Raw genomic sequence first — 23,713 nt, 5'->3', positions numbered from 1 at the left:
TGGGGTTTGATAAATAGTAAAGAGGGGAGTTAGGCAAAGAACATGGCTTAAAAATCGTTTCTATACATAGCTTCCATACTCCTTCCTGAGTGTTCTTGTGCAGTGGTGAGCATAGCTGGTTCTCTGCCTTATTTCTGGCTCTGCTTTGACTCATAACTGATTTTGAGTCAGTCAGTTTAGGTTTTTTCCTGTGCATTAATGTTTGCTATATTAAGGCTGAGCACCCTCACCAAGTGCTTTGAGGTCTGTGGGTGCGAAGTGTTGGAACGATGTTCAGTGTATCCAAACCCAGGTAGGAGATGCTCAGACAACAGTCGTCTTTACTGTTGATATATGGATGTTTTTCTCCTGAGAGATGATGTGCATGTGCCAGGGTATTTAATGCAGTTGCTGAGACAAAGCACTGTAACATGGGGTGATTATTCCTGTTCTTAATAACAGAGTAATAGCAGCTACTGCTGCATAAACCCAGTGATCTAAGAAATAAATCCTTTGTATTTCTCCAAGAAAAATGATGCTGCAGACGGGCATCAGCAGTGCCCATCTGCAGCAATACATCCTGTGTGGCTAGATGCTGTTACCCTCCAAGTAACCTCCTTTTGTACTCATTTCACAGCATGGCGAGGTCTCTCCCAGCCTCTCCTTTCCTGCCTCGGATTCCTTACAGGATTGTGAGCCTGGGATGCCCATCTGAAAAGGCAGTTTTTCAGCTGCAGAATCCTCCTTCCTGGTGAAGAGAGGCCACAGGGGGCAGGAGGAGAAAGGCAGCAGCTGTTTACCTTGGCACAGAGCATCCTTTTTCCTTAGTTTCTGTGTGTCTGTGGTCAGAAAAGCTGAGCTCCCTGTTAGCATGCCGGAAGCGTTTACTCTAATTGGCCATAGAATAGGTTTTGCCTCAGGCAATTAAATTGTTCTCTTAGGTGCTGTTTCATGGCCCACGTGGTTGTGTTTGTGATGCTGGGCTGCGAGATGAGCAGGAGCTGCCCGAGCCTGACTGCCTGGTACAGAAAACCACCATGAAGAGATGTTGACTGGTGTCTTCTCCTGGTGGAAGATGCTTCTGGGTATCCAATAGTCCTTTCTCAGCCCCTCATCTCCCATTTTAAAAGCAAGTAGAATAGCAAGAAGGGTTATGGGAGACTCAAGGGAGATTCTTGTTGATTTTTATGGGTTTTTTACCTGTGTAAACAGTAGCAGGCAAGCCCAAAAGGGCTGTGTGCCTGGCTGGGTGGGATTGAGGTGGTGCTGGCTCCTTGCGGGGGGGTGGGGGGGGTGAGGATATCTTCTAGAGCAGTGTGGAAACGGTGTTTATAGCAAGTCTTTCATTTTCATGGGGCAAATAAAGCTGTTAGCATTTCTCATAGGTGCTTTGAACTTTCTCCTGCAGCCTCTTGTTGTGCAGCTGGTCTGATTTTGTCTTGAGGAGAATTTCACGTGACTTTGGTGGGTTTCCTCCTTTGCAGGTCTCAGCTTTAGTCTGGTTATCTCGGGAGCTCTTGCTGGTCTGATTTTGCATTTCGTCTTTCCTCTCTATTCCTGAGTCTTTTTTCCAAAGGGAAATATTGGCATACAATCCCAGGCTGGTTTGGGTTGGAAAGGACCTTAAAGCTCATCCAGTTCCAACCCCTTGCCATGGGCAGGGACACCTCCCACTAGAGCAGGTTGCTCCTGGTGAGGAGTATTCCTCTTACAAGAGATCTGGGGGATGTGTTCTTCTGAGGATGATCTTTATTTGTAGGCTTGGTGGTGCACTTCTGTGCTTGGGATCATTGTTTGGCTTTGCATGACTCCGAGAGGGAAAAAGGCCTTCTTGCAGGCTGTTTGAACTTGGCTTTTCCCATAAAAACTGCAGGGAAAGAGACATCTGAGGATTTTAGAACATTTCCTCTTGGACTAGAGCAAATCTGGGTGAGTTTAGGGGAAGGTAAGGAAGAAATTGGTGGCATGAAGCAAGTGCCATGTAGCTAGTGGTGACACAGTGAGCTCCCCGCACTGCTCATCCAGCACAGGCTAATCCTGCCTCATCTGCAGCATCTCCCTTATCTATGGAGACCAGTGAGACTCAATGCATTCTGTTCCTTTGCTCTAAAAACACAGGGATACAAGAGGTCTATTTATGAAGAAGCCACTACCAATCTAAAAGGGGAAAATCTGCCTTGTGTGTGTTCTCTATCATGTTTTTAGTTGTATTTTTAAACTGATCTTTTATTTTAAAGCATTATTAGGATTTGTTCTTTGCTCTCTGAATGCTGCTCAGTTCCACTGCGAGGAGTGGGAGGCTCTGCTGTCATTTGCATAGGGAACAGAAAGGTATAAATTGCATCTTTTAATAGTGTGCTTCACTTGGCTGAGGAATTACCCTGAAAAGCCTCTATGTGCTGCAGGTAACATCATTAAACTGTATTCTTTGATACTGTCAGAACTGAGTTTCAAATTGCATTTAACCACACTAGGACACAAACTGCTTTAGAAATGTAAGATTTAAAAGTCATTAACAGAGTAATGAAAAGAGGACAGTGATTTCTGCAGTTCTGCCCAGGACATGAACATCTGCCTCAGAGTTCCCTCAAAAAGATGCTATTTCCTCATCAGTAATAGTGAAGAACGTTGCTTGTGTTTCATTTGAGCTCTGCAGAGCACATTGGGCATAATGCCAATGAGCAAAGTAAGGATGGATTCAAATTACTATTGATTTTTCCTATCATAACTAAAACAAATGAAGAGCAATGACAACCTCATTGTACCCTCTCCTGGAAGTCAAAGAGTTACTGGAATTTCTGGAATAGACTGACTTGGTTATTCTCAGCTTTAATGATGAGGTTGGCAGAGAAAAGATGAGGCTTTGCAATCCTCTTAACCTTGGTGATAGCTCAGTAAGAAGGCTCCTAATGAAACTGAAGACGCTGTTTTAATAAGGATAATTTACCCACAGTGGTAATGTGGGAAGGGAGGGGAGTATTAAAGGGTTTTTTGTGGCTCTGCAGATATTCCACATATTGCATTCTCTTTTTATAATAAAATACGTACATTTGGTTTGTATGCTAGAGAAATTTGCAGCTTTATCACATTGCTTAAAACCAGTAAATTAATTTAGACTTGGCTTGGCCATGACCTCCGTTCCCTGTAAGCAGACTGACCTTCAGAGCAATCCAAGGAATTCGCTCACGTTTTGGTGGTGTTAAGGCAAGACACAAACCATCACTGTTCAGGTACTAACTGCGATTTATACCAGTGTGGAATCCATGCAGGGTTTGTTTTTCTTACAAGGAACCGTGTGCCATTTCCAAGCCAGAAGCAGAGCCCATGAGTTTCATCTGGGAGAGACAGACCTGAGATCATCAGAGGGAAGTTTTGCTGATCTTTAAGGAGAACCCCAGCTCACACGTGATGCTATTATCTGAGTGATCAGATAATCTCCTTAAGCCAGCCCTTTCCTTAGTAAAGCTTCTCTATTAATGTGGGTTTCTGGTTTTAGCATCTTCAGCTTCTGCTGAACCTGTATGGACCAGCATTTTCTTGCTAGGAAGAACAGTGCCCCAGCAATGTGTACGGTGGCCTTTCCAGCACTGCTGGCAGTTGGGAAGAAACAGGTATGGCAATGCAGGATGGGCTGTATTACCTGAGTTTCACTGGGGTTTGGGTTGGTTTTTTTCTGTCTCTCAATCATTGGTCTTGCTGCCTTGAGAAAGTGGGAGGAAAAGAATTTAGAGCATGCAGAGAGCCAGGTAACCAGCTCTGCTTGCCAAAACCTTCTGTTAATCCAAAGAACAAGCACCACATAAGCAGCAAAGCCCTCACCCTGTTGGCCCAGCAGTATCTTTAGGAGTGAGAGGGTTAATCTGCTTCTCTTGGCTCCCTGTGGCTCTAAACCTGCCCATGCAGAAGCCAAACTGGTGGGCAAGCAGTGACGTGGTGAGATGTGTGTCTTGTTTTCCAAATCATTCCGGAACCTGCACATGGAGATGCATTTTAGGAATTTCTTTAAATAGTGGCTTTCACAGGGGATGAGTTGAATAGCTATTTTTAAAGAAGTGTGTAGGACAAGCAGGCTCCATCACACGTGTCCATGGAGTTTTCTCCTCACCACTGCCAGCTGCCAGGTTTGAACGCTGCCAATTCATACCTTTGCTATGAGGCTTTAACATTCTGAGGCTGCTGGAGCCTTTACTGTCACTTGTGAAAATCATGGTCATTGAACACAAAACAGCTTCAGGTGGGAGAAGTAGGTCAGCTTGGTGCAGAAAAGAACCTCACACCCTGCCTGCGATGCGGCCCAGCAAAATGGGATATATCTGGGATACAACTGCAGCACTCGGAGCAAGCTGCTCTGGTGGAAGGTGTCCCTGCCCGTGGCAGGGGTTTGGAACTGGAGGAGCTTTGAGGTCCCTTCCAACCAAACCAGACTGGGGCTCTAGGATTCCCTGTTATCCACACCTAACCAGGCTGCTGGGATATAGTTTCTTCTTGGAGAATCCAATACCTAAAGGGGCTCCAGGAAACCTGGAGAGGGGCTTTGGGCAAGGGCTTGTAGGGACAGGCCAAGGGGAATGGCTTTAACCTGCCAGAGGGGAGACTGAGATGAGCTCTTAGGCAGAAGCTCTTCCCTGTGAGGGTGCTGAGGCGCTGGCACAGGGTGCCCAGAGAAGCTGTGGCTGCCCCATCCCTGGCAGTGCTCAAGGCCAGGTTGGACACAGGGGCTTGGAGCAAGCTGCTCTAGTGGAAGGGGTCCCTGCCCATGGCAGGGGTTGGAGCTGGAGGAGCTTTAAGGTCCTTTCCAACCCAAAGCAGGCTGGGATTGTGTGAATTTAGGTAGTGGAGAAAAGCTCTTTGCTTGTAACAAAAGATTGCATAAATCAGGAAACATGCACAGGAACAATTTCTCAGCAAGCCTCTTTGGGGTGGTTTTGTTTGGTCCCCCCTTCCCCAGATGCTTGTCCCAGGTGTCAGCTCTTTTACGTAAAGACAGAAGTAAAGAATGAGTCAGATTTTAGCAGTAATTTCCTCGTGACTAACGGAAGTGTTAGACTTTCTTGGGAGGCTCTTCAGAAATGCCAGAAATCCACACTGAGCAAAACGTGGGGTTATAATTATTCATGTTCTGCTTAAACTTTGAGAAATTGATAAATATTTATAAGGGAAGGGAAGCTGATGTATAGGAGGACTCAGGCATTCACAGTCTGATCCATCTCTCCACGTCTGGTGTCAGTTCTGATCCTGAGGTTCAGTGTGATTTGGGAGATGCTCTTTGACTCTCAGTCTTCCAGATTTCTTTCCCAAAGATGTTTCCCTGGATGCATATTTGTATTCATATTTCTTTTATGATGTATTTTCTCATTTATTTACTTGTGAAGTGACACATATTCAGGAGGGGGATGCAGTTGTTAGTCCCACTGCGGGACATGCCACAGCATGAGCTCACATGTGGTCGGCATCACAGAGTGCACAGCAGGGCAGCAGTGAACAACTCAGGCTTTGACTTCACTAAGCACAAATCTGCACTTTAGTAAGCATAGATCTACGGGCTCCTTAGTTCTCCTGCTTATGCAACTGCTTCTGGTTGATTTCTATGAGTTCTGTCTACATATTACAGCAGAATATGTATTTCTGGCAGCAAATAGTCATGCTGTACCATTGAGAGCAGCCTGCGGAGAAGGACTTGGGGGTGTTGAGTGAGGAGAAGCTCCCCATGACCCAGCTTCAGTGTGCGCTTGAGCCCAGACCCCTCCGTGTGCTGGGCTGCACCCCCAGAGCGTGAGCAGCAGCTCAGGGAGGGGATCCTGCCCCTCTGCTGTGCTCTGGGGAGACCCCCCCTGCAGCCCTGCTCCAGCTCTGAGGCAGCAGCACCAGAGGGACGTGGAGCTGTTGGAGCGAGGCCAGAGGAGGCCATGGAGATGCTGCGAGGGCTGGAGCAGCTCTGCTCTGGAGCCAGGCTGAGAGAGCTGGGCTGGGGCAGCCTGGAGAAGAGAAGGCTCCTGAAGGGGAGACCTGAGAGCAGCTCCAGTGCCTGAAGGGGCTGCAGGAAAGCTGGAGAGGGGCTTGGGACAAGGGCTGTAGGGACGGGCCAAGGGGAATGGCTTTAAGCTGCCAGAGGGGAGACTTGAGATGAGCTCTTAGGCAGAAGCTCTTCCCTGTGAGGGTGCTGAGGTGCTGGCACAGGGTGCCCAGAGAAGCTGTGGCTGCCCCATCCCTGGCAGTGTTCAAGGCCAGGTTGGACACAGGGGCTTGGAGCAAGCTGCTCTGGTGGAAGGGGTCCTTGCCCATGGCAGGGGGTTGGTGCTGGAGGAGCTTTCCTTCCAACCCAAACCATTCTGGGATTCTATGATTCCTAGTCTATGCATACATACCACTGTTATGGTTGTCTTTACTTGCATGATATGTGGGACAGTGTCATCTAATTTGCTTTATGCTGTCAGGTTTGGATTCTTTTTAGTTTCTCCTAATTGATGAAGATTGATAAAATAATTAAACTTAGTGTGTAATTTTGTTCTGGTGCTGCAGGATGGTTTTTATGCTGCTGTTCAAGTAATGACTCATTGACACAAGGGGAAAAGTTTTCACCGTGAGAACAGCCACCCTCTGGTATAATGTCCCTAGGGAAGTGGTGGATTCCTCAACATTGGACACTGTAAGGATTTAGCTGGACAGGGTGCTGGACATCTAGTAGAGGTCATGCTTTACCTGGAAACGTTGGACCAGATGATCCTTGAGGTCCTTTCCTATCTGGGATTCTCTGATTCTGTCATTTCTCTTACTTCGAGCCTGCTCATCGATTGTAATACGGATCCAAAGCTAGATAAGGTTTGCAGAGAGAAGTAACTTTGCCACACCACTTGCCTAGAGTCAGGATTTTAATAGCTATTCTGCTGCTGTAATGCCTAAACCCACCCTGCTTCCTTAGCTGGAGCATCCATGTAGCCTGTTGCCATGAGAGGAGAGCTCTAGGTCAGGCCGTGAAGCTGTTCATCCCACTGGCCTGGCTCTGGTGTTGGCCAGTGATGGATGCTGAGACGAGAGGAGCCTGAGAGAAGGCATTGCTGAGCCCTTTCTGGTTTTGCTCCTGCATGTCCAGTTCCTCTTCTTCCAGAGGGAAGCTCTGGGGGTGCTTCAGAAGACCAACCCCTCAGCTCTCTCCCAGTGCTGCTCCATACAGGATGAATGTGCAGCCCTGTGTGCTGGCACTTGTGCTGAAATGGCAGCCAGTTCTGTCTGGCACGGATCTGAGCGCTCCGAATGCTTTGGCTGGCAGTGGAGGGAAATATGTGTGTTGGATGGGTGAACCCTAAGGGAATGAAAACAACTGGAGGTGCCTGTGCCGCAGCACACTCAGCTACAGCGCTGCCGTTGCGTGCTGGTGTTCCCTTGGAGGCTTTATTCCCTTTCCCTTTCTTTCCCCCAACCCAAGAGTGATCTGCTTTAGAGGGAAGCAGGTTTGTTACAGCTCTTGTGTGCGGAGGAGCAGATAAGCAGTTGGCTCCTGGAGACTGCAGTGTCCTTACACCCCTGTGGTCAGAGGAACCCCTCTGTATTCAGCTCCTAGGCCTGATATAGTGTGTCTGGTTTATTTTCTCTAATCTTTTCTGATTTAACTAGACAGAGGTGCCAGCTAAACAGCATTTAACCTAGCACAGTGCCAGGGTCTGGCAGCCCTGTTTTCCAGCAGTCGGAATACACTCCAGGAGTGCAGCACAGCCTGGGATCTGCCTGGCTGGAAGCAGCTCTGTGCAAAGGGACCCGGGAGACACAAGCCCCATAGGATTGAACAGTGAGCAGCTGTAGCAGAGAAGGGCAATGGGATGCTGGAGAACATCAGCAAGGGCATCACCAGCAGACATGAAGATGTCACTGTCCCACTCAGTGCTTGTCAGGCCGCCTCTGGAGTACTGTGTTCAGTTTTGGTCCTGCTGGAGAAAAAAGGTGTGGATGGGCTGGAGAGAACCAGAGATGGGGCACACAGATGATCCAAGGCCTGGGCAATGTGTGAGGAAAGGCAGAGAGCTGGGTTTTCTCTTCTGAGGAGAAGAGATGGCTCAGGGGAGAACTTATCCCCATGTTCCAGTAAGGCATGGCTACAAAGAAGGTGGAGAAGATAGAGACTCAAAAGACAAGGAGTCCCATGGAAAAGATGAAGGGTGATGGGCACAAGTTACTCCTGGGCAGATTTCCACTGGACACAAGAGGAAAACTTTTCCTGATGAAAACAATCAGCCAATGGAATAATCTCCCCAAGGAAGTGGTAGGTTCCCAGGGCTGGACATGTATAGGATTCAACTGCATAGGGCATTGGGACATCTTGTATAGGTCATGTTTTGCCTAGAAAGGTTGGACCAGATGATCCTTGAGGTCCCTCCAACCTGGCATTCTAGGATTCTATGAAAGAAAGAGAAAAACCCCACGGTCCTCAGTGTTCTCTCTATGTACACATGAATGTAGCTTCTTCCTGAACACTGAATCCACAACAAGAAGTAGCAGGGGGCCTGGAACACTCCAAGGGGCTGTTGCCATGTGCTGGTTTCCCTGCTGCTTCAGCTGCTCAGCTCTTTCATTCCCTTTAGCACTCTTATGTGGTTCAGTGTGGCTGCAGGGTCTCTCTCTTTACAGAAGGCTCTAATTCAGTGGCTGAAGTGGTGTGTATGTGCCAGTGTAATAATAAATATGTTTGTGAGTTATGATTAAATCTGTGAATCACATACAAATAGCATTCCTTCTATGAAAGCTGGCCCAAGCTGTTCTTGGAGACCTTCTATATGGTACTTCTGAAAAGGGCTCTGCAAGGAGAACCTGGTAGCTTTGATCCTGTATTAGTAGAGGTGTTTCAAGGCTTGCTGAGGTTGCAAAGCCTTGTGAGCACTGGTTACTTTTAAGATGGTTTACTAAATAGTGCATTGCCCTTTTACTAATAGAGCTCCACTTGCACAACTTCTGCTGCTGAAAGTGGGCAGGAGGTTATAAATCCATTGTGTTAGAAGTTAGCTCCATAGTTTGTTACCAAAAGGAGTTTGTCATTCAGAAATCCCTTTTCTTTCTTTCAGGTGGCCCATCTGAAGTAATTGGATTTAACAACAAGAGTTCTGTGTAACGGGGAGCGCTTCAGTCTCAATAATGAAGAAAAGCAGAAGTGTCATGACTGTAACTGCAGATGAGGTAAGTTTCTTCTGAAGGTTTTATTATTCCCAGTACTTGATGAAAATGAGATTAAAAACTTCGCTTTTGTGTCTTATTTCATAAGTGTCAGCTGGTTTTGCTCTGGTTACTCATTGATTTCTTTAGAGTTGTTTACAGCTCATACAATAAGCAGAAAATAAGCCTGGCACATTTCAAAATGAACCAAGCAACAAGTTTAGAGAAGTTTTATGCGAAGTGTATCCTTTACTCATCTTTGGTCAGTGTAATGTGGGCAGGCAGCTCAGTTCTGTGTGTGCAGTTCTGGTGTCCTCAATATAAGAAGGGCATGGAACTGTTGGAACAAGTCCAGAGGAGGCCACGAGGATGATCAGGGGCTGGAGCACCTCCTGTATGAAAGACAGGCTGAGAAAGTTGGGGCTGTTCAGCCTGGAGAAGAGAAGGTTGCTTGGAGACCTCAGAGCAGCTTCCAGTATCTGAAGGGGGCCTATAGGGATGCTGGAGAGGGACTCTTCATCAGGGACTGTAGTGACAGGACAAAGGGTGATGGCTACAAACTGAAACAGGGGAAGCTCAAGTTAGGTAGAAGGAAGAAGTTCTTTACTGTAGGATGCTGAGGTGCTGGAACAGGGTGCCCAAAGAACTGATAAATGCTCCATCCCTGACAGTGCTCAAGGCCAGGTTGGACACAGGGGCTTGGAGCAAAATGCTCTAGTGGAAGGTGTCCCTGCCCATGGCAGGGGGGTTGGAACTGGATGAGCTTAAGGTCCTTTCCAACCCAAGTCATTCCATGATTCTATGATTCTGGATCCCATCTTTGTGCATGTGCTCTACTCATATACTTCTGTGTTTCAGCATCTCTCCCCCACTGTAGCTGCTGGACTCCTAATGTGATGATGCACATGTTTCTTTATTACCACGCTTGCTAATCATCATCCTAATCCCCTATTAATTATACTCTAGTTCCCATTCTCTGGAGAGATGTATCAGTTTGTACTGATGGTGTGATAACAGCAGCTTTAAATGTCTTGTTTGTCACAGCTGAGGCTCACCAAACATGGAAAATGACGTGGAATGTAAAACACAGTGGAGGAGTGGCAACTAATAGTTAGAGCAATCTATAGCACTCCTACAGTAAATAACTATTTCTTTTAAACTCTTAGACCACATGTACTTTTGACATGGGCCTGTAGGGACAGGACAAGGCTTTAACCTGCCAGAAGGGAGATTGAGATGAGCTCTTAGGCAGAAGTTCTTCCCTGTGAGGGTGCTGAGGTGCTGGCACAGGGTGCTCAGAGAAGCTGTGGCAGCTTAAGTCAGATCCTCACATAGAAGGCAGGCTTTCCTTTCTGGGGTTCTTAGGGGTGTTTTTGACTTGATTTTGTGCTGGCAAGAACAGGTTTGGATCACTGAAGCATACCTTTGGAAACATAGCATGCCAAATATTTTTAAGTCTATCTGGGTTATTATGATGTTGATGCTTTAGTAAATGCATGGATCTGCACCAATGTGTGTGGAAGCCCTTCAGACTATATGCAAGGACTAAAGTAGATGCGGGCCATGTTGGTTCCATTCTGGATGCTTCACATGGTTGTGGAATGGCCAAGCAAGCAGGGAAGTTGAGAGAACTGGTAATGTACCTTCGTCCTGCCAGCTTTGTCTTTCCTTGCCATGTTGTCTCTTGCTGAGGAAAGAGAGTCAGTGGTACCACAGAGCTGTTTAATAGTCTCATGACAACAGAAAACACACTTTCCATTAGAAACTACCAGGCAACGGAGGACTCGTGCTACTTCGCAGTCAGTCATGAGGACATAACTGATTATGGAAAGTTAAAGCACTCTTTCTGAAGTCACGCAGTGCTGGGTGGGAGAGGGCAGTGGTAGGTGTTTGTAGGGAAGTGAGCCAAGGGATTTGGGGAGGCTGAGAGTTGGGCTTGGAAAGGTCTGTGAAGGGAGATCAACATTCAGGAGCAGGTAGACGAGGAAAATGTAGAGGGATTAAAATATATATATATGTGTATATATGATATACTGATCATAATAACCCTCCAGCTTCTACTGGTAGCTCATCACCCACAGGCCAGAAATATTCTCATTTATATTGGACAACTATATTTGAGTAGCTAAATTCTCCAAACAAGACCCAAACTGACAGCTCCCTCGCAGTGCTGTTCTGTGGGAGAACTTCTGGCTCGGCTTTGAGAAGTCTGACAGCCAATTCTGTGATCATGGTGATGCCTTTAAATAAAACTGAGTAGAAGCTACAAGAGGAAAAACTGCTTTGACTGATGAAAAGTTTTTGTTGAGTCTATTTCTGGACATAGGGTAGGGTAGCTTAGCTGGGAGTTCATCTCACTGAATGGCTCTTGGATGATTTAGATGTGTCTATATCCAGTATTCACCTTTCTCTGTCTGGTGATTCATCAAAATGAGTGCCAAACCAATGTGTTTGTGTTGAGAGGAGTGATACTTTAGATGATGTTGAGTGGAAAGTTCAGTGAAAAAGCTTAAAATACCCAAAGTTTAACATATTGCTGAAGTGACCTGGATTAGGGAAGTGTTCACTTCGATTAGAATTAGCTGTTGGGTAAGTTAGGAGTGACTTTTCAAGTTCATACATAACTTGATAAAGTAACAATGCAGCACAGTCAGACTGTGCCAGGTTTCATCAGCCACTTCCCCTTTGTGGGCAGCTCTGGCTGTAGGACAACACTTGAATGTGTTTTATCCTCATGGAGGAAAACATTTGTTTGCAGAACCTCAGTGGCTTCTCTGTCTTTGCAGAATGCTCTGGATTACCTGGAGTGCGGGCTGAGTAAGTCCTACAGCACTTCCAGCCACGCTCTGGGCATAGACCTCTGGAGAGGAAGAAGATGCTGTTCTGGGAATTTGCAGTTACCACCGTTATCCCAAAGACAAACAGAAAAGGCAAAGACCCCTGACAGAGACATTGTGTGCAGACCAACAACTCTGCCTTTGCTGACACCTCCAAGTATTGCCATCACCACTTACCAAGACTGGTGAGTTACTTCCCTTTGTTATGTCTCACACAGTTGGGGGTTTAGGTTTAGTTGGGTTTGTTTTCTGGTTTATTGAAAGAAAGAATATCTTGTCTATATTGATCAGTGCTGTTGATCTCTACCAACTGGTGCATGGTGGATGTAAGTTTACAAAGGAATTGCCTCTTTTTGAAGTTCTACTTCTGTTAAAACCTCTTCTGTTCACTTTTCTGTGTATCTTCATGATACTTTTGTGTTGTGAATTCTGATCTTGGCCAGAGGCTTCGTGTCACTTGCTTTGCACCCACAGAAAAGTGCAGGATGGTGGTAGGCTTTCTACGACAGATTGAGGAGCAAGGATTGAGCTCTATTTCCAAGTTAAAAGAAAGGCTTAGAAAAGCATTTAAATCTGATGCTAAGCTCTAGAAAAGTCTCTAAAGAAACTCTCAGAGAGCTGATTAAAAAGGGATTGCTAAGAGATGATTCCAACTCAATACTAAGTACCAAAACAAGGGAATTCATCTAGAGGGAGGAGAGGAAGACAAAGCCCCAGGTATTGATGTGTTGGAATTGCAGTGGTAGATTTTAATGGCACAGCAAGGTTAGATGTCCCCCTTGCCTTATGAATCTTGAATTGGTGTTGCTGTGTTGCAACCTTAAACCCAGTATTCACCTTCAGATTTCAAGTGTGCTTTGGATTCTAGGTTTTAAATGCTCCACTCTCAATTTCATTTGCTGGCCGCAAGACATGTTCACGTCACTGTTTCCAAGCCTGAATCTGGGTTTAGCTTCTGTTAAGCTCAGCAGTGTTCAGAGCTGGCATTTCAGTTTGCATTTGAGCAGTTATGGAGGGGATCCTAAATTCATTTGTCAGAGTCCTTTACAAGCAGGTTTCCTATTGAAAATAGGATTTTTAAACTATGTATTTGAATAGATGAGATGCAGAAATCCAAGAGGAATTAGGAGCTTTTGTTCTGGTTTTGCATTTAATTGCTGTGGGTAAATTTAACAAGATGAGATGACAAATGAAATCCATCTAATTTCAGATGGATTGTGTATTTTGACAGTGAAAAGGTTGGTTTTATCTTCAGGAACACTTTAGGAGTGTTCCCTTCTGTGTATCTGCAGCAGTTGTAGTCTTGACAGCAAGACAATGTGGACCCTATTCCTCAGGTGTGCTTCTAAGAATGAATTAGTTATCATCTTTGTAGACACCTTCAAGCGCAAGTAAGGAAAATGCAAGGAATTCAGCTGGATTTGTCATTGGTTTCCCTTGCGCATAAACACAAGGGGGCATTGCTGCTCCTCTCTTGCATTACTGCAGAACCAGTGTGTGTGTGTTGTGTCGTACAACATGTATTTTTCTTCAGCGGTGTGCCAAAGAGAAAACGCTTATACTCAGGTCATGGTTCTTTCTTCACCGCTGTTCATCCCCTGTAAGTGAGCAGATGTCTTCTGACTTCTCTGGTTTCCTTGAATCTATCGTACCTATGCACAGCCCTGACTGAGCTGGGGGTTGCTGGTCAGTGCGACTGATGCAGGGTGCTGTTCAACACCTCCTCACAGAAGCATCTTTGCATCCTCCTCCCCTTTCTGACTGGGGCACCATTTAGATTGACTGCTCTTACAGCTGAGCAGAGAATTGGCCTGATCTTTTGGTTTTCTGTGTAACTTGTAGTCGTGAAGGGCTTTTGATGGGGTTGTCACTGTTCTCTGCCCCATGCCAGCAGTTCCTTACCTATGCAATCTCCAGTTGTTCGGGGCCTGACCACACTTTCATAGTCATGACTGATATTAGTTTGTGTAGGAGCATTAGAGGCATGATCCCACCTCCAGGCTGCTTGGACTTTATATTCTGCTTCAGCTCTGCATGAAATATACCCGAGACACAGATTATATTTGTGTAAAGCCGGTATGTGCCATTGTGTTGAAATAGCTTTGGGATGATATCAGTATTAAGAGACTCAGTGAGTGGGCAATAAAGTGATAGGAAAATTTCAGTGTGGAGAAATAAGCGATATCATCTGAGCACGAAAGAATTGTAGCTGCAAAACAATGTAACTGTGCAGGAGCATAGTATAGAAATCCAACAGAGTTGCAGGTTCAGTGCTTATTAATGGTCTAAACCCCAAATTAACTGTTAAAGATTTGGAGGAAAAGAGTAGTAGATAAAACTTAGAACATCGGGATGGCATGGTATTGGTCAAACATAGAATATAGTGTACAGTTCTGGTCCTTCCTCTCAGAAAAGGGTATAGCACAACAAAGAAGAGTGAAAGGCCTCCAAGATGATTGAAGATAAGGAACAGCTTCTGCCCTGGGATTGACCAAGGAGGCTTGAAGTCTTCAGCATGGGAAAGACACAATGAGCAAAGAGATAGGACTGGCATCTTCCTAATGGTAAGAGCAGAGGTAGTTGATTTATTGCTTATTGTCCTTTCCAGTACGAGAAAAAAGGGCCATGAAATAAACTGGTATTGCAGGCATGAAGCAGGTGCAGGGAGGTGTTTCTTTACACAGCTTCTAGTTCCTCTGGGGAACTTTGTGCCATAGGATACTGTGGATGCTGGGAGTTTGAGCAGGCTCAAGGGGAATGCTTGACAGATCCTGGGAGGAGAACTCTGTTGTGGTTTCCTTCTGAATACATCTTGTGCAGCTTCTGAGCTCCAAGTTGTTTAAGGCTGGGAAAATATTTGAGGGGAAGTGTCATGTGTTTGCCTTCTGTTCCTTTCTGCTCTGTGCCTTTAGCATCTTGTGGGAGACGAGATCGTGGGCTAGATGTACCATTATGTATGTATACTATGATATAGATCCGGGGTTTTCAGCTCACTTTATGGGTATCTTTCCCTGGAGCTTTAATAAAAATGCTGAAGCCACAGGCAGGAAATTAACATGTTTTAAGCAATTGGAGGTGGGGGGCAATACTGGGAGCCTAATGCCATTAAACTGTCTATCTCAGACTGGGACAGGAAATAGGATATTCCTTGTGAAAAGAGTGTCCAACTCTTAGTTTCATAGGATTATAGGATAATTCAGGCTAGAAGGGACCTCTGGAGGTTTCTAGTCCAGCCATTGCTCCAAGTGAGGCCAGAGCAAGATGCTCAGGGAACTTTATCTAGTCTGATCTTGAAACCTCCAAGCAAGGATGGAGACTTCACATCCTCTGAGCAACCTGTTCTGCTGTGTGACTGTCCTCAGCTGAGAATAAAGTCTCCCTGTGTCTGGTCAGCGAAATGCCAGGTGGCAAATACCACTGTTATCCAATGAGATTTCTGCCCTGAAATCCTGGAAGAGGGCTTGTGTATAATAATAGATCTGTGGTTCTTCCTGGAGCAGTTTAGGAGATGCCACATCTGTGAAATACAATGCTTTCTGCTACTAACCATACATCTTGCAGAGGTCTGTGTGTTACCCAGCTCTCTGCAAAACCTTATGTATCTGTGGAGAATATAGGTCATGTTACAGCATTTTCAGTGCTTTGATCTTCTTTTAAGAATATAGTTCATTATTGATAGGGTGAAATTTGGCTCTGTCATCACTGAAATGGTACAAAACTCAACATGCACCATCAGGGCTGTGCTACTATGTGTTAAGAGTGCACTGGTCGTGGAAAACGAGCTGTTCCTGGGATTGCGGTAACTGTGCTTTGAAGAAAAGGATGAGACAGTTCAAATGCAGAACACATCATGTGGGAGGGATGGAGCAAAACAAGCCTGTTCCTTCTGTAAGTAGTTTCTCTGCCACATCTTGTCAGAAATCACCTTAACTTCCAGTGGTAACGCAAAAGTAGGACCCGTGACAGGGTGAGCCATGACTCACCTAAGCATTTTCACTGAAGGTGCATGAGAACCTAAAAGATAAAGCTGAGGATTGGGCAGGCTGACTCCAAAGCCAGCTGTGATATAACAATCTTTAATGGGACCATGGCAAGGCACTACGTGTACAAAATAGCTTTCATGAGTCATGCAAGGGAAAGGATATATGGGATATAGATCTTCAAGTGCAATCTGAATGTAAAAGGTCTTACAAGCTTCTATTGAGCACATTTTGTCTGTGTTTTCATAAAAGTGGTTAAAATGTTTTCCACAATCCTGCTCTATATTTTATAACTAAGCTTTGTGATAACAAATCCAGGCAAGAGAGAAGAACGAGGGTGTGAAGAATATATTTGTACCTACACTTAGAACATCCAAAATAGTTCTCTTACCCTATTTTTGATGCTCGGCAGCTCCTGGATTAGATTTGACAGCTAGCTTCTGATTTACACCACTTCTCACATTAGGCTCAGGTTTGTGGAGACAGTTTGACAGTTTTGCATCAAGTTTCTATGTTGAAACAAAAATAAGTTCTGTGTTGAGTCACAGAGTGTAAGGAAATACCTAAAGGGGCCAACAAGAAATCTGGAGAGGGGCTTTGGGCAAGGGCCTGTAGGGACAGGCCAAGGGGAATGGCTTTAAGCTGCCAGAGGGGAGACTGAGATGAGCTCTCAGGCAGAAGCTCTTCCCTGTGAGGGTGTTGAGGCGCTGGCACAGGGTGCCCAGAGAGCTGTGGCTGCCCCATCCCTGGCAGTGTTCAAGGCCAGGTTGGACACAGGGGCTTGGAGCAAGCTGCTCCAGTGGAAGGGGTCCCTGCCTGTGGCAGGGCTTGGAGCTGGAGGAGCTTTAAGGTCCCTTCAACACAAACCAGGCTGGGATTCTGTGAATGTTAAGTACAGTAAGGAGTGCATTTCTTTAGGGCATAGAGATTGTGTTGAACATTCAAGCTAAGTATTAAATGCTGTGTTGAAATATGTGTGTTGCAAATTGGCCAACACAAAAGCTACTTCCCTCTTCTGCAAGAGTGAAACGGGAACTGGCTAGGTTTGAGGGAAGCAGTCTGCTAGCAGAGCTGGCTGTAATTTGAGTCACTTAAGAAATTAATAATAAAAATCATCATTAGTCTGTCTGTACTTTTCAAGAGCATTTTTTTAGTGCAAACAGCACGGCTAAATGTAGTATTTCGTGTGTCTGAGCCTGCTGCATTATTGCTAGTCATTTGTCAGTGAACAGGCCTATAGCTTACTTTACAGAATCCCCCAGGTTTGGGTTAGAAAGGACCTTAAAGCTCATCCAGCTCCAACCCCTGCCACGGGCAGGGACACCTTCCACTAGAGCAGCTTGCTCCAAGCCCCTGTGTCCAACCTGGCCTTGAGCACTGCCAGGGATGGGGCAGCCACAGCTTCTCTGGGTACCCAGTGCCAGCGCCTCAGCACCCTCACAGGGAAGAGCTTTCTCCTCATATCCAATCTAAACTTCCCCTGTTTAAGTTTTAGCCCATTACCCCTTGTCCTATCACTCCAGTCCCTGATGAAGAGTCCCTCTCCAGCATCCTTCAGTAGGATGTAGCCCCCTTTAGGCACTGAAAGCTGCTCTGAGGTCTCCACACAGCTTCTCTTCTCCAGGCTGAGCAGCCCCAACTTTCTCAGCCTGTCTTCATACAGGAGGTGCTCCAGTCCCCTGATCATCTCCATAGTCCTCTCTAGAATTTTATTGTGCAGGTCAGAATGAAGGGCTTGATCCTGTTTTCCGTGTCCATCTGAAAATCTTCCTGAAGCTGGGCTATTCAAGAAAGGTGTGCAAGTGCAGTCCTGCTTTCCTAAGTGTGTGTGACACAGTGCCAGACCCATGCTTGTAGTACTGCACGTTGTTCTCCAGAGGGGGATCTTGGGCAGCAAATTAGATGCAACACGAAAAACAAACCAAACCAAATCAGTGCTGGCTTCAGTTAGGGATGGCTCATAGCCACCATGAAGCTGTTAAGCTGATGGTAATTAAATGATAGATATGGATAAAGATGGAAATGGGCATGGGAAGTTAAAGTCCATCCATAAAGGGGATGGAGATTTGCATGGAGGATTAAAAAGGATAATTAAACTGTAGCCAGTCCAGTAAACTAAGCAGAAGGTAATGTCCAGTCACTCATTTACCTGTTTGAAATCTGTAAATCCCATGGAATGAAAGGAAAGATTTCAGGTAATAGGAAGTTTAGGTAGGAAAAGCAGGATGAAAGCTGTAAGTTCAGAAGGGGTAATGCTGTTTTAGAGAAGTGTGGGGCTTCTGTATTTCGTGTTGGCTTTTTAAATGGTGTTTCAGACTGTGAGATAATACCCTGTGAAATAGGTTGAAGTCTAATTTCTTAGATCATTTCATATGCAGCTAGATAAGAACTGAAGAGCTACGCTGCAAGCATGGAATAGAGAAAACAACCATGAACTGGATTCCCATATGTTAGGAAAAATAAAAACCTAAGAGGAAAAAAAATAACCCTTAAAGCCATACTTAGATTTTTCTACCTGTATTTAAGATTATTGAAATCACAGAATGGTTGATGTTGGAAGGGACATCATCTGCACATCATCTGCTCCAAAATGTTTATTAGTTCTCTAAATCACAGCAGGTTTTGCTGTAATAAAGCAGGATCATTTATTGTGGTTGAACATGCTCCTAAAGCCTGTACCATGTTCCTGTGGGGCTTTTACTTACCTTGAGAAAGGAGGTCAACAGTATTCATCATAATAGCTCATCTGTTCTTTGGGGAAAATAGTTTGTAATTACACTGTGGTTTATCTGGAAAATGTTCATGATCACTTGTTTTGAAGATCATAGAATCATAGAATAGTTAGGGTTGGAAAGGACCTGAAGATCATCCAGTTCCAACCCCCCTGGCATGGGCAGGGACACCTCACACTAAACCATCTCACCCAAGGCCTCGTCCAACCTGGTCTTGAACACTGCCAGGGATGGAGCATTCACAACCTCCCTGGGCAACCCATTCCAGTGCCTCACCACCCTCACAGGAAAGAATTTCTTCCTTATATCCAATCTAAACTTCCCCTGTTTAAGTTTTAACCTCTTACCCCTTGTCCTGTCACTACAGTCCCTAATGAAGAGTCCCTCTCCAGCATCCCTATAGGCCCCCTTCAGATACTGGAAGGCTGCTATGAGGTTTCCACGCAGTTTCTCTTCAGGCTGAACAGTGAGACAAAGGGGGGGGGGGGGGGGGGGGAAAAATCACAAAATGGCATAGAGAAATCTTTAGAATTAGTTTTAAGTAATGTTCTCCATATCAACAGCCCCAACTTCCTCAGCCTGTCTTCATACAGGAGGTGCTCCAGCCCCTGAGCATCCTCGTGGCCTCCTCTGGACTTGTTCCAACAGTTCCATGTCCTTTTTATGCTGAGGACACCAGAACTGCACACAATGCTCCAGGTGAGGTCTCACAAGAGCAGAGCAGAGGGGCAGGATCACCTCCTTCGCCCTGCTGGTCACGCTCCTTTGGATGCAGCCCAGGATATGGTTGGCTTTTGGGCTGCGAGCGCACACTGAAGCCGGCTCATGTTCATTTTCTCATCAGCCAACACCCCCAAGTCCTTCTCCTTGGGCTGCTCTGAATCTCTTCTCTGCCCAACCTGTAGCTGTGCCTGGGATTGCTCCGACCCAGGTGTAGGACCTTGCACTCGGCATGGTTAAACTCCATGAGGTTGGCATCAGCTCACCTCACAAGCGTGTCGAGGTCCCTCTGGATGGCATTCCTGCACTCCAGCGTATCAACCGAACCACACAGCTTGGTGTCATCAGACTTACTGTGATTCGTCCTAAGCTTCCCAACAGCATGACAGGCGTAGGGAGTATTGAAGAGGGTTAGAGCTGGAAAGAGTCCTAAAGGGTTTCATCCGCTCAGTGATTTTGCTTGGTCTTCAGTAGGTAGGAAGATCATCTGGTACATTTAGTGATGGCTCACACCTGGTGCTGAACACAGGAACTGATTAGAGCTTTGGGTGCTGGGGATAGTCTCTGAAAGGCTGAAAATGTTCCCTTGAAACATAGTTCTTATGTTGTCTACAGGGAGTTCATAAAAATTACATAAAGAAGTCCTCTGATGCTTAAATCTGTTTGAGCCCGCCAAGGCAGGAGGCAGGGCTGCTTGGCTTCTATAAGAAGAGGAAATTCCTTGAATCTGTGGTCATTGTTGCCCCCCAGCTTCATTTTAATGAAGATACTGAGGTAATGTAGAGAAGTGTTCTCCTTTAGTAAGATATTTCCACCAGAGACTAACCCATCCTCTCTGACTTGGTTGGGGTGATGGTGGTTCTTCCTCACCAGAAACTGGGTAGAGGATCACTTGGAGCAAGCTGCTCTAGTGGAAGGAGTCCCTGCCCATGGCAGGGGGTTGGAACTGGATGAGCTTTAAGCTCCCTTCCAATACAAATGAGGCTGGGATTCTATCAAAGAAACAGAGTCAGTACAAATGCAAACCTATCTAGGGAGAAACTGCTGCAGAGATAACTTGTGCTATCTCTGAGTTATCACTGAGGTTATTTTCTCAGCTAAAAATACACAGATCAGTGTTTTGGCTGCCTATGTTTAGCCATTGTCTGGTTCTGTCAGTTTTTGAAGCTCTTGGATCTTTGATTTAGTTGGCATATTTCTTATTTCTATGTTTTCTAGAAGGTCTAAATAGAATAGCCACGATTTATGGTGGTGTAGTTTGGTATAGAGGAATTTTAAGAGGAAACATGATGTTGGATTAGTCAGAGACATTTTGTAAATGTCTTTTTATAGACAATTTATATTATTGCAAGATAATCTTTTTCTTAGCTTGCATCAATTTGATTTGTTGGATTTTAGTGCTTAGAATGGAAGCATCCCTTTTCTGTATGAACTGCAAGGTGAGCCCAGTAATTTCATTGAAGATGATCCTGAAGTTTGGTGCTACAGGATTTGCCTGCAGATACAAGTCACTCAAAACAGAGGTAGCTGTAGACACACAAAAAGGGCTTCTAATGATGCAAATGTAATTATATACCTTGATCCAGAATGAAAGAAGACAGCTTGAAATGTATCTAGAATGGAAAGAAATGAGTCACTGTAAATTAGCAGAAGACAATGAAGCTTCTGAAATATTATGTTCAAACTTCATCCTCCCAGGAATATAAAATAAATGGAGAATATGGAAATTCAGGTGATACAAAAGCTGAATCAGACAAGAATTTGACACAACTTTCTCTTAGCTTTAAACTTCTGACTAATGATAGCTTCATCTGAAGGGAAAGATCAAACCCAGTTTGCTTTGTTACCTGGAGAACTGCCTTCTGGCTCTCAGCTGATCTATGGCATCAGATAGGTATTTACTCGCTGTTACACATGCTTCTGGTGGTGGTCTTGTGCTGCTCTCCCAGCTAAGGAGCTTGAAATTTGGCTGTGAAGGTGTATGTACCTCTAAAACATAGAATAGAAGGAAATGTGATGTGAATCAGTGGTTAGCTATAAGATCATCTAGTGACCATCACAGCAGGACCTTGAATCCTGCGTTCAGTTCTGAGTCCCTCACTACAAGAGAGACATTGAGGTGCTGGAGCAGGGCCAGAGAAGGGCAGCGGAGCTGGAGCAGGGCCTGGAGCCCAAGTGTGATGGGGAAGGGCTGAGGGACCTGGGGGGTTCAGTGTGGAGAAGAGAAGGCTCAGGGGGGACCTGATGGCTGCCTACAAGTGCCTGAGAGGAGGATGGAGCCAGGAGGGGCTGGGCTCTGCTCCCAAGGAACAAGGGATGGGACAAGAGGAACCGGCCTCAAGCTGCCCCAGGGCAGGTTTAGATGGAGCTGAGGAACAATTCCTGCCCCAGAGGGTGCTCAGGCATTGGAACAGGCTGCCCAGGGCAGGGCTGCAGTCACCGTCCCTGAAGGGATTGAAAAGGCATGGAGACATGGCACTTTGAGACATGGGCCAGGGGTGGCCTTGGCAGGGCTGGGGAATGGTTGGACTGGGTGAGCTTAAAGGTCCTTTCTAGCCTTCTCTTAGGTGTTTTCAGTAGCTGTGTTGTGACCTCCTGGAAGCTTTTTAAACTCACTTATATGGTATTGATTCCCTCCTGGACCCTTTGAACAGAGACCCTGGTAACAGTGAAACCATCATTGGAATGAATTAGAAGACCCAGAACATAGCTTTGTCCTCTGCTGCAGCCTCAGTCACATTATGCAGGTTCTCACATAACCACTGCTCTGGGGGCTTGGCTGCATCCAAAGGAGAGCGACCAGCAGGGCGAAGGAGGTGATCCTGCCCCTCTGCTCTGCTCTTGTGAGACCTCACCTGGAGCATTGTGTGCAGTTCTGGGGTCCTCAACATAAAAAGGACATGGAACTGTTGGAACAAGTCCAGAGGAGGCCACAAGGATGCTCAGGGGCTGGAGCACCTCCTGTATGAAGACAGGCTGAGAAAGTTGGGGCTGTTCAGCCTGGAGAAGAGAAGCTGCGTGGAGACCTCAGAACAGCTTCCAGTGTCTGAAGGGGGCCTATAGGGATGCTGGGGAGGGACTCTTCATTAGGGACTGTAGTGACAGGACAAGGGGTAACGGGTTCAAACTGAAACAGGGGAAGTTTAGATTGGATCTAAGGAGGAAATTCTTTCCTGTGAGGGTGGTGAGGCACTGGAATGGGTTGCCCAGGGAGGGTGTGAATGCTCCATCCCTGGCAGTGTTCAAGGCCAGGTTGGACAGAGCTTTGGGTGCCATGGTTTAGTGTGAGGTGTCCCTGTCCATGGCAGGGGGTTGGAACTGGATGATCTTAAGGTCCTTTCCAGACCTAACAATTCTATGATTCTATGATTCTCTGTTTCCATTAAGAAAATCATGAAACTTCTTATACACTCGGACAGGCCACAGCCACCTCCTCTCTTTACCCTTGTTTCTATTGGCGCTGGCAGTTTGCTGGTCTCCAGGTTTTTGGCTGTAAATTTATTCCTTTGTTTAAGCTGTCATGGACAAAGCTGTATGGAATTAGGATTGTTGTGCATGATGCATTTGCTGTTGTTTCCCAGCATCAAAACATGAGGCACTTGGCAAGGCTGGAGGTTGCAACCACACTGTTGAACAGTGAATGCAGTGAGCTTTACCTGGTTGTGTTGGGGTTCTTTTTAGGGAAAAAGAACTATAAATAGATGTATGTTGTAAGCCTGATGGTGTTTGAGAGAGCTGATAAGGTGCAGAGGCTCTGAAACACAAAGTAATTAAAATAACTTGCTTGCAAAGTGGAATGATGCTTTATCAGTCAACTGCTGATGAGCTGGGAACCTGCAAGAGCAAATCAAGATACATACCCTGAAGAGACTCACATTAACAGAGAAGTTCTCTGTTCAGCTACTATAAGAGGAACTGATAAGAGACACATCTTTGCTCATGAAAATGATATCGATCCTTTCATTGAAAGGAGGAGGAGGCTTCTCCATGGCCAGACTTTCATTTTTGTACCCTTTCCATTGCCTGTGAGTGGAGATGCTGCCAACCAAACCAAACTGTAGGGTTTTTAGGGGAAGGTATGCAGGATGCACCAGTAACCAAGTGGCTACTTGAACTGGTTATACAAGATGATCTGTTGTGAATGAGAACGTTGCTCTGATAGAGATATTTGGTTTTTCTCATACTTTTCATTGTACAGTGCCATTTTCATTCCAGTGACATGAAATCACACATCCTAACGCTTGTTTGCATTTCATATTGAGCAAGGAGGTTACCTGTGACTGAATTTCAAGGGGTGCTGCAGGGCAGTATGAGTGTGGAGGCATCT

The 23,713-nt window shown here is 45.7% G+C and overlaps 1 protein-coding gene across 1 annotated transcript in view; it reads left to right on the top strand.

The window, feature by feature from the left end:
• Positions 1-23,713, top strand: part of PDE4B (phosphodiesterase 4B) — a 220,507-nt gene that overhangs the window by 17,872 nt on the left and 178,922 nt on the right. Inside the window, exons 2-3 of the mRNA XM_057399212.1 lie at positions 9,030-9,141; positions 11,904-12,139. Coding sequence (XP_057255195.1) covers positions 9,100-9,141; positions 11,904-12,139 — 278 coding nt within the window. The 5' untranslated portion in view covers positions 9,030-9,099. The remainder of the gene's footprint in view (positions 1-9,029; positions 9,142-11,903; positions 12,140-23,713) is intronic.

Source organism: Pezoporus wallicus, unplaced genomic scaffold, assembly GCF_028554395.1.
Source record: "Pezoporus wallicus isolate ANWC-B61680 ecotype Strahan unplaced genomic scaffold, APGP_CSIRO_Pwel_v1 contig_11395, whole genome shotgun sequence".
Lineage (NCBI taxonomy): Eukaryota > Metazoa > Chordata > Aves > Psittaciformes > Psittacidae > Pezoporus > Pezoporus wallicus.
Note: the sequence above shows the minus strand (reverse complement) of the source record. Positions and strands in the feature narration are given on the sequence as shown.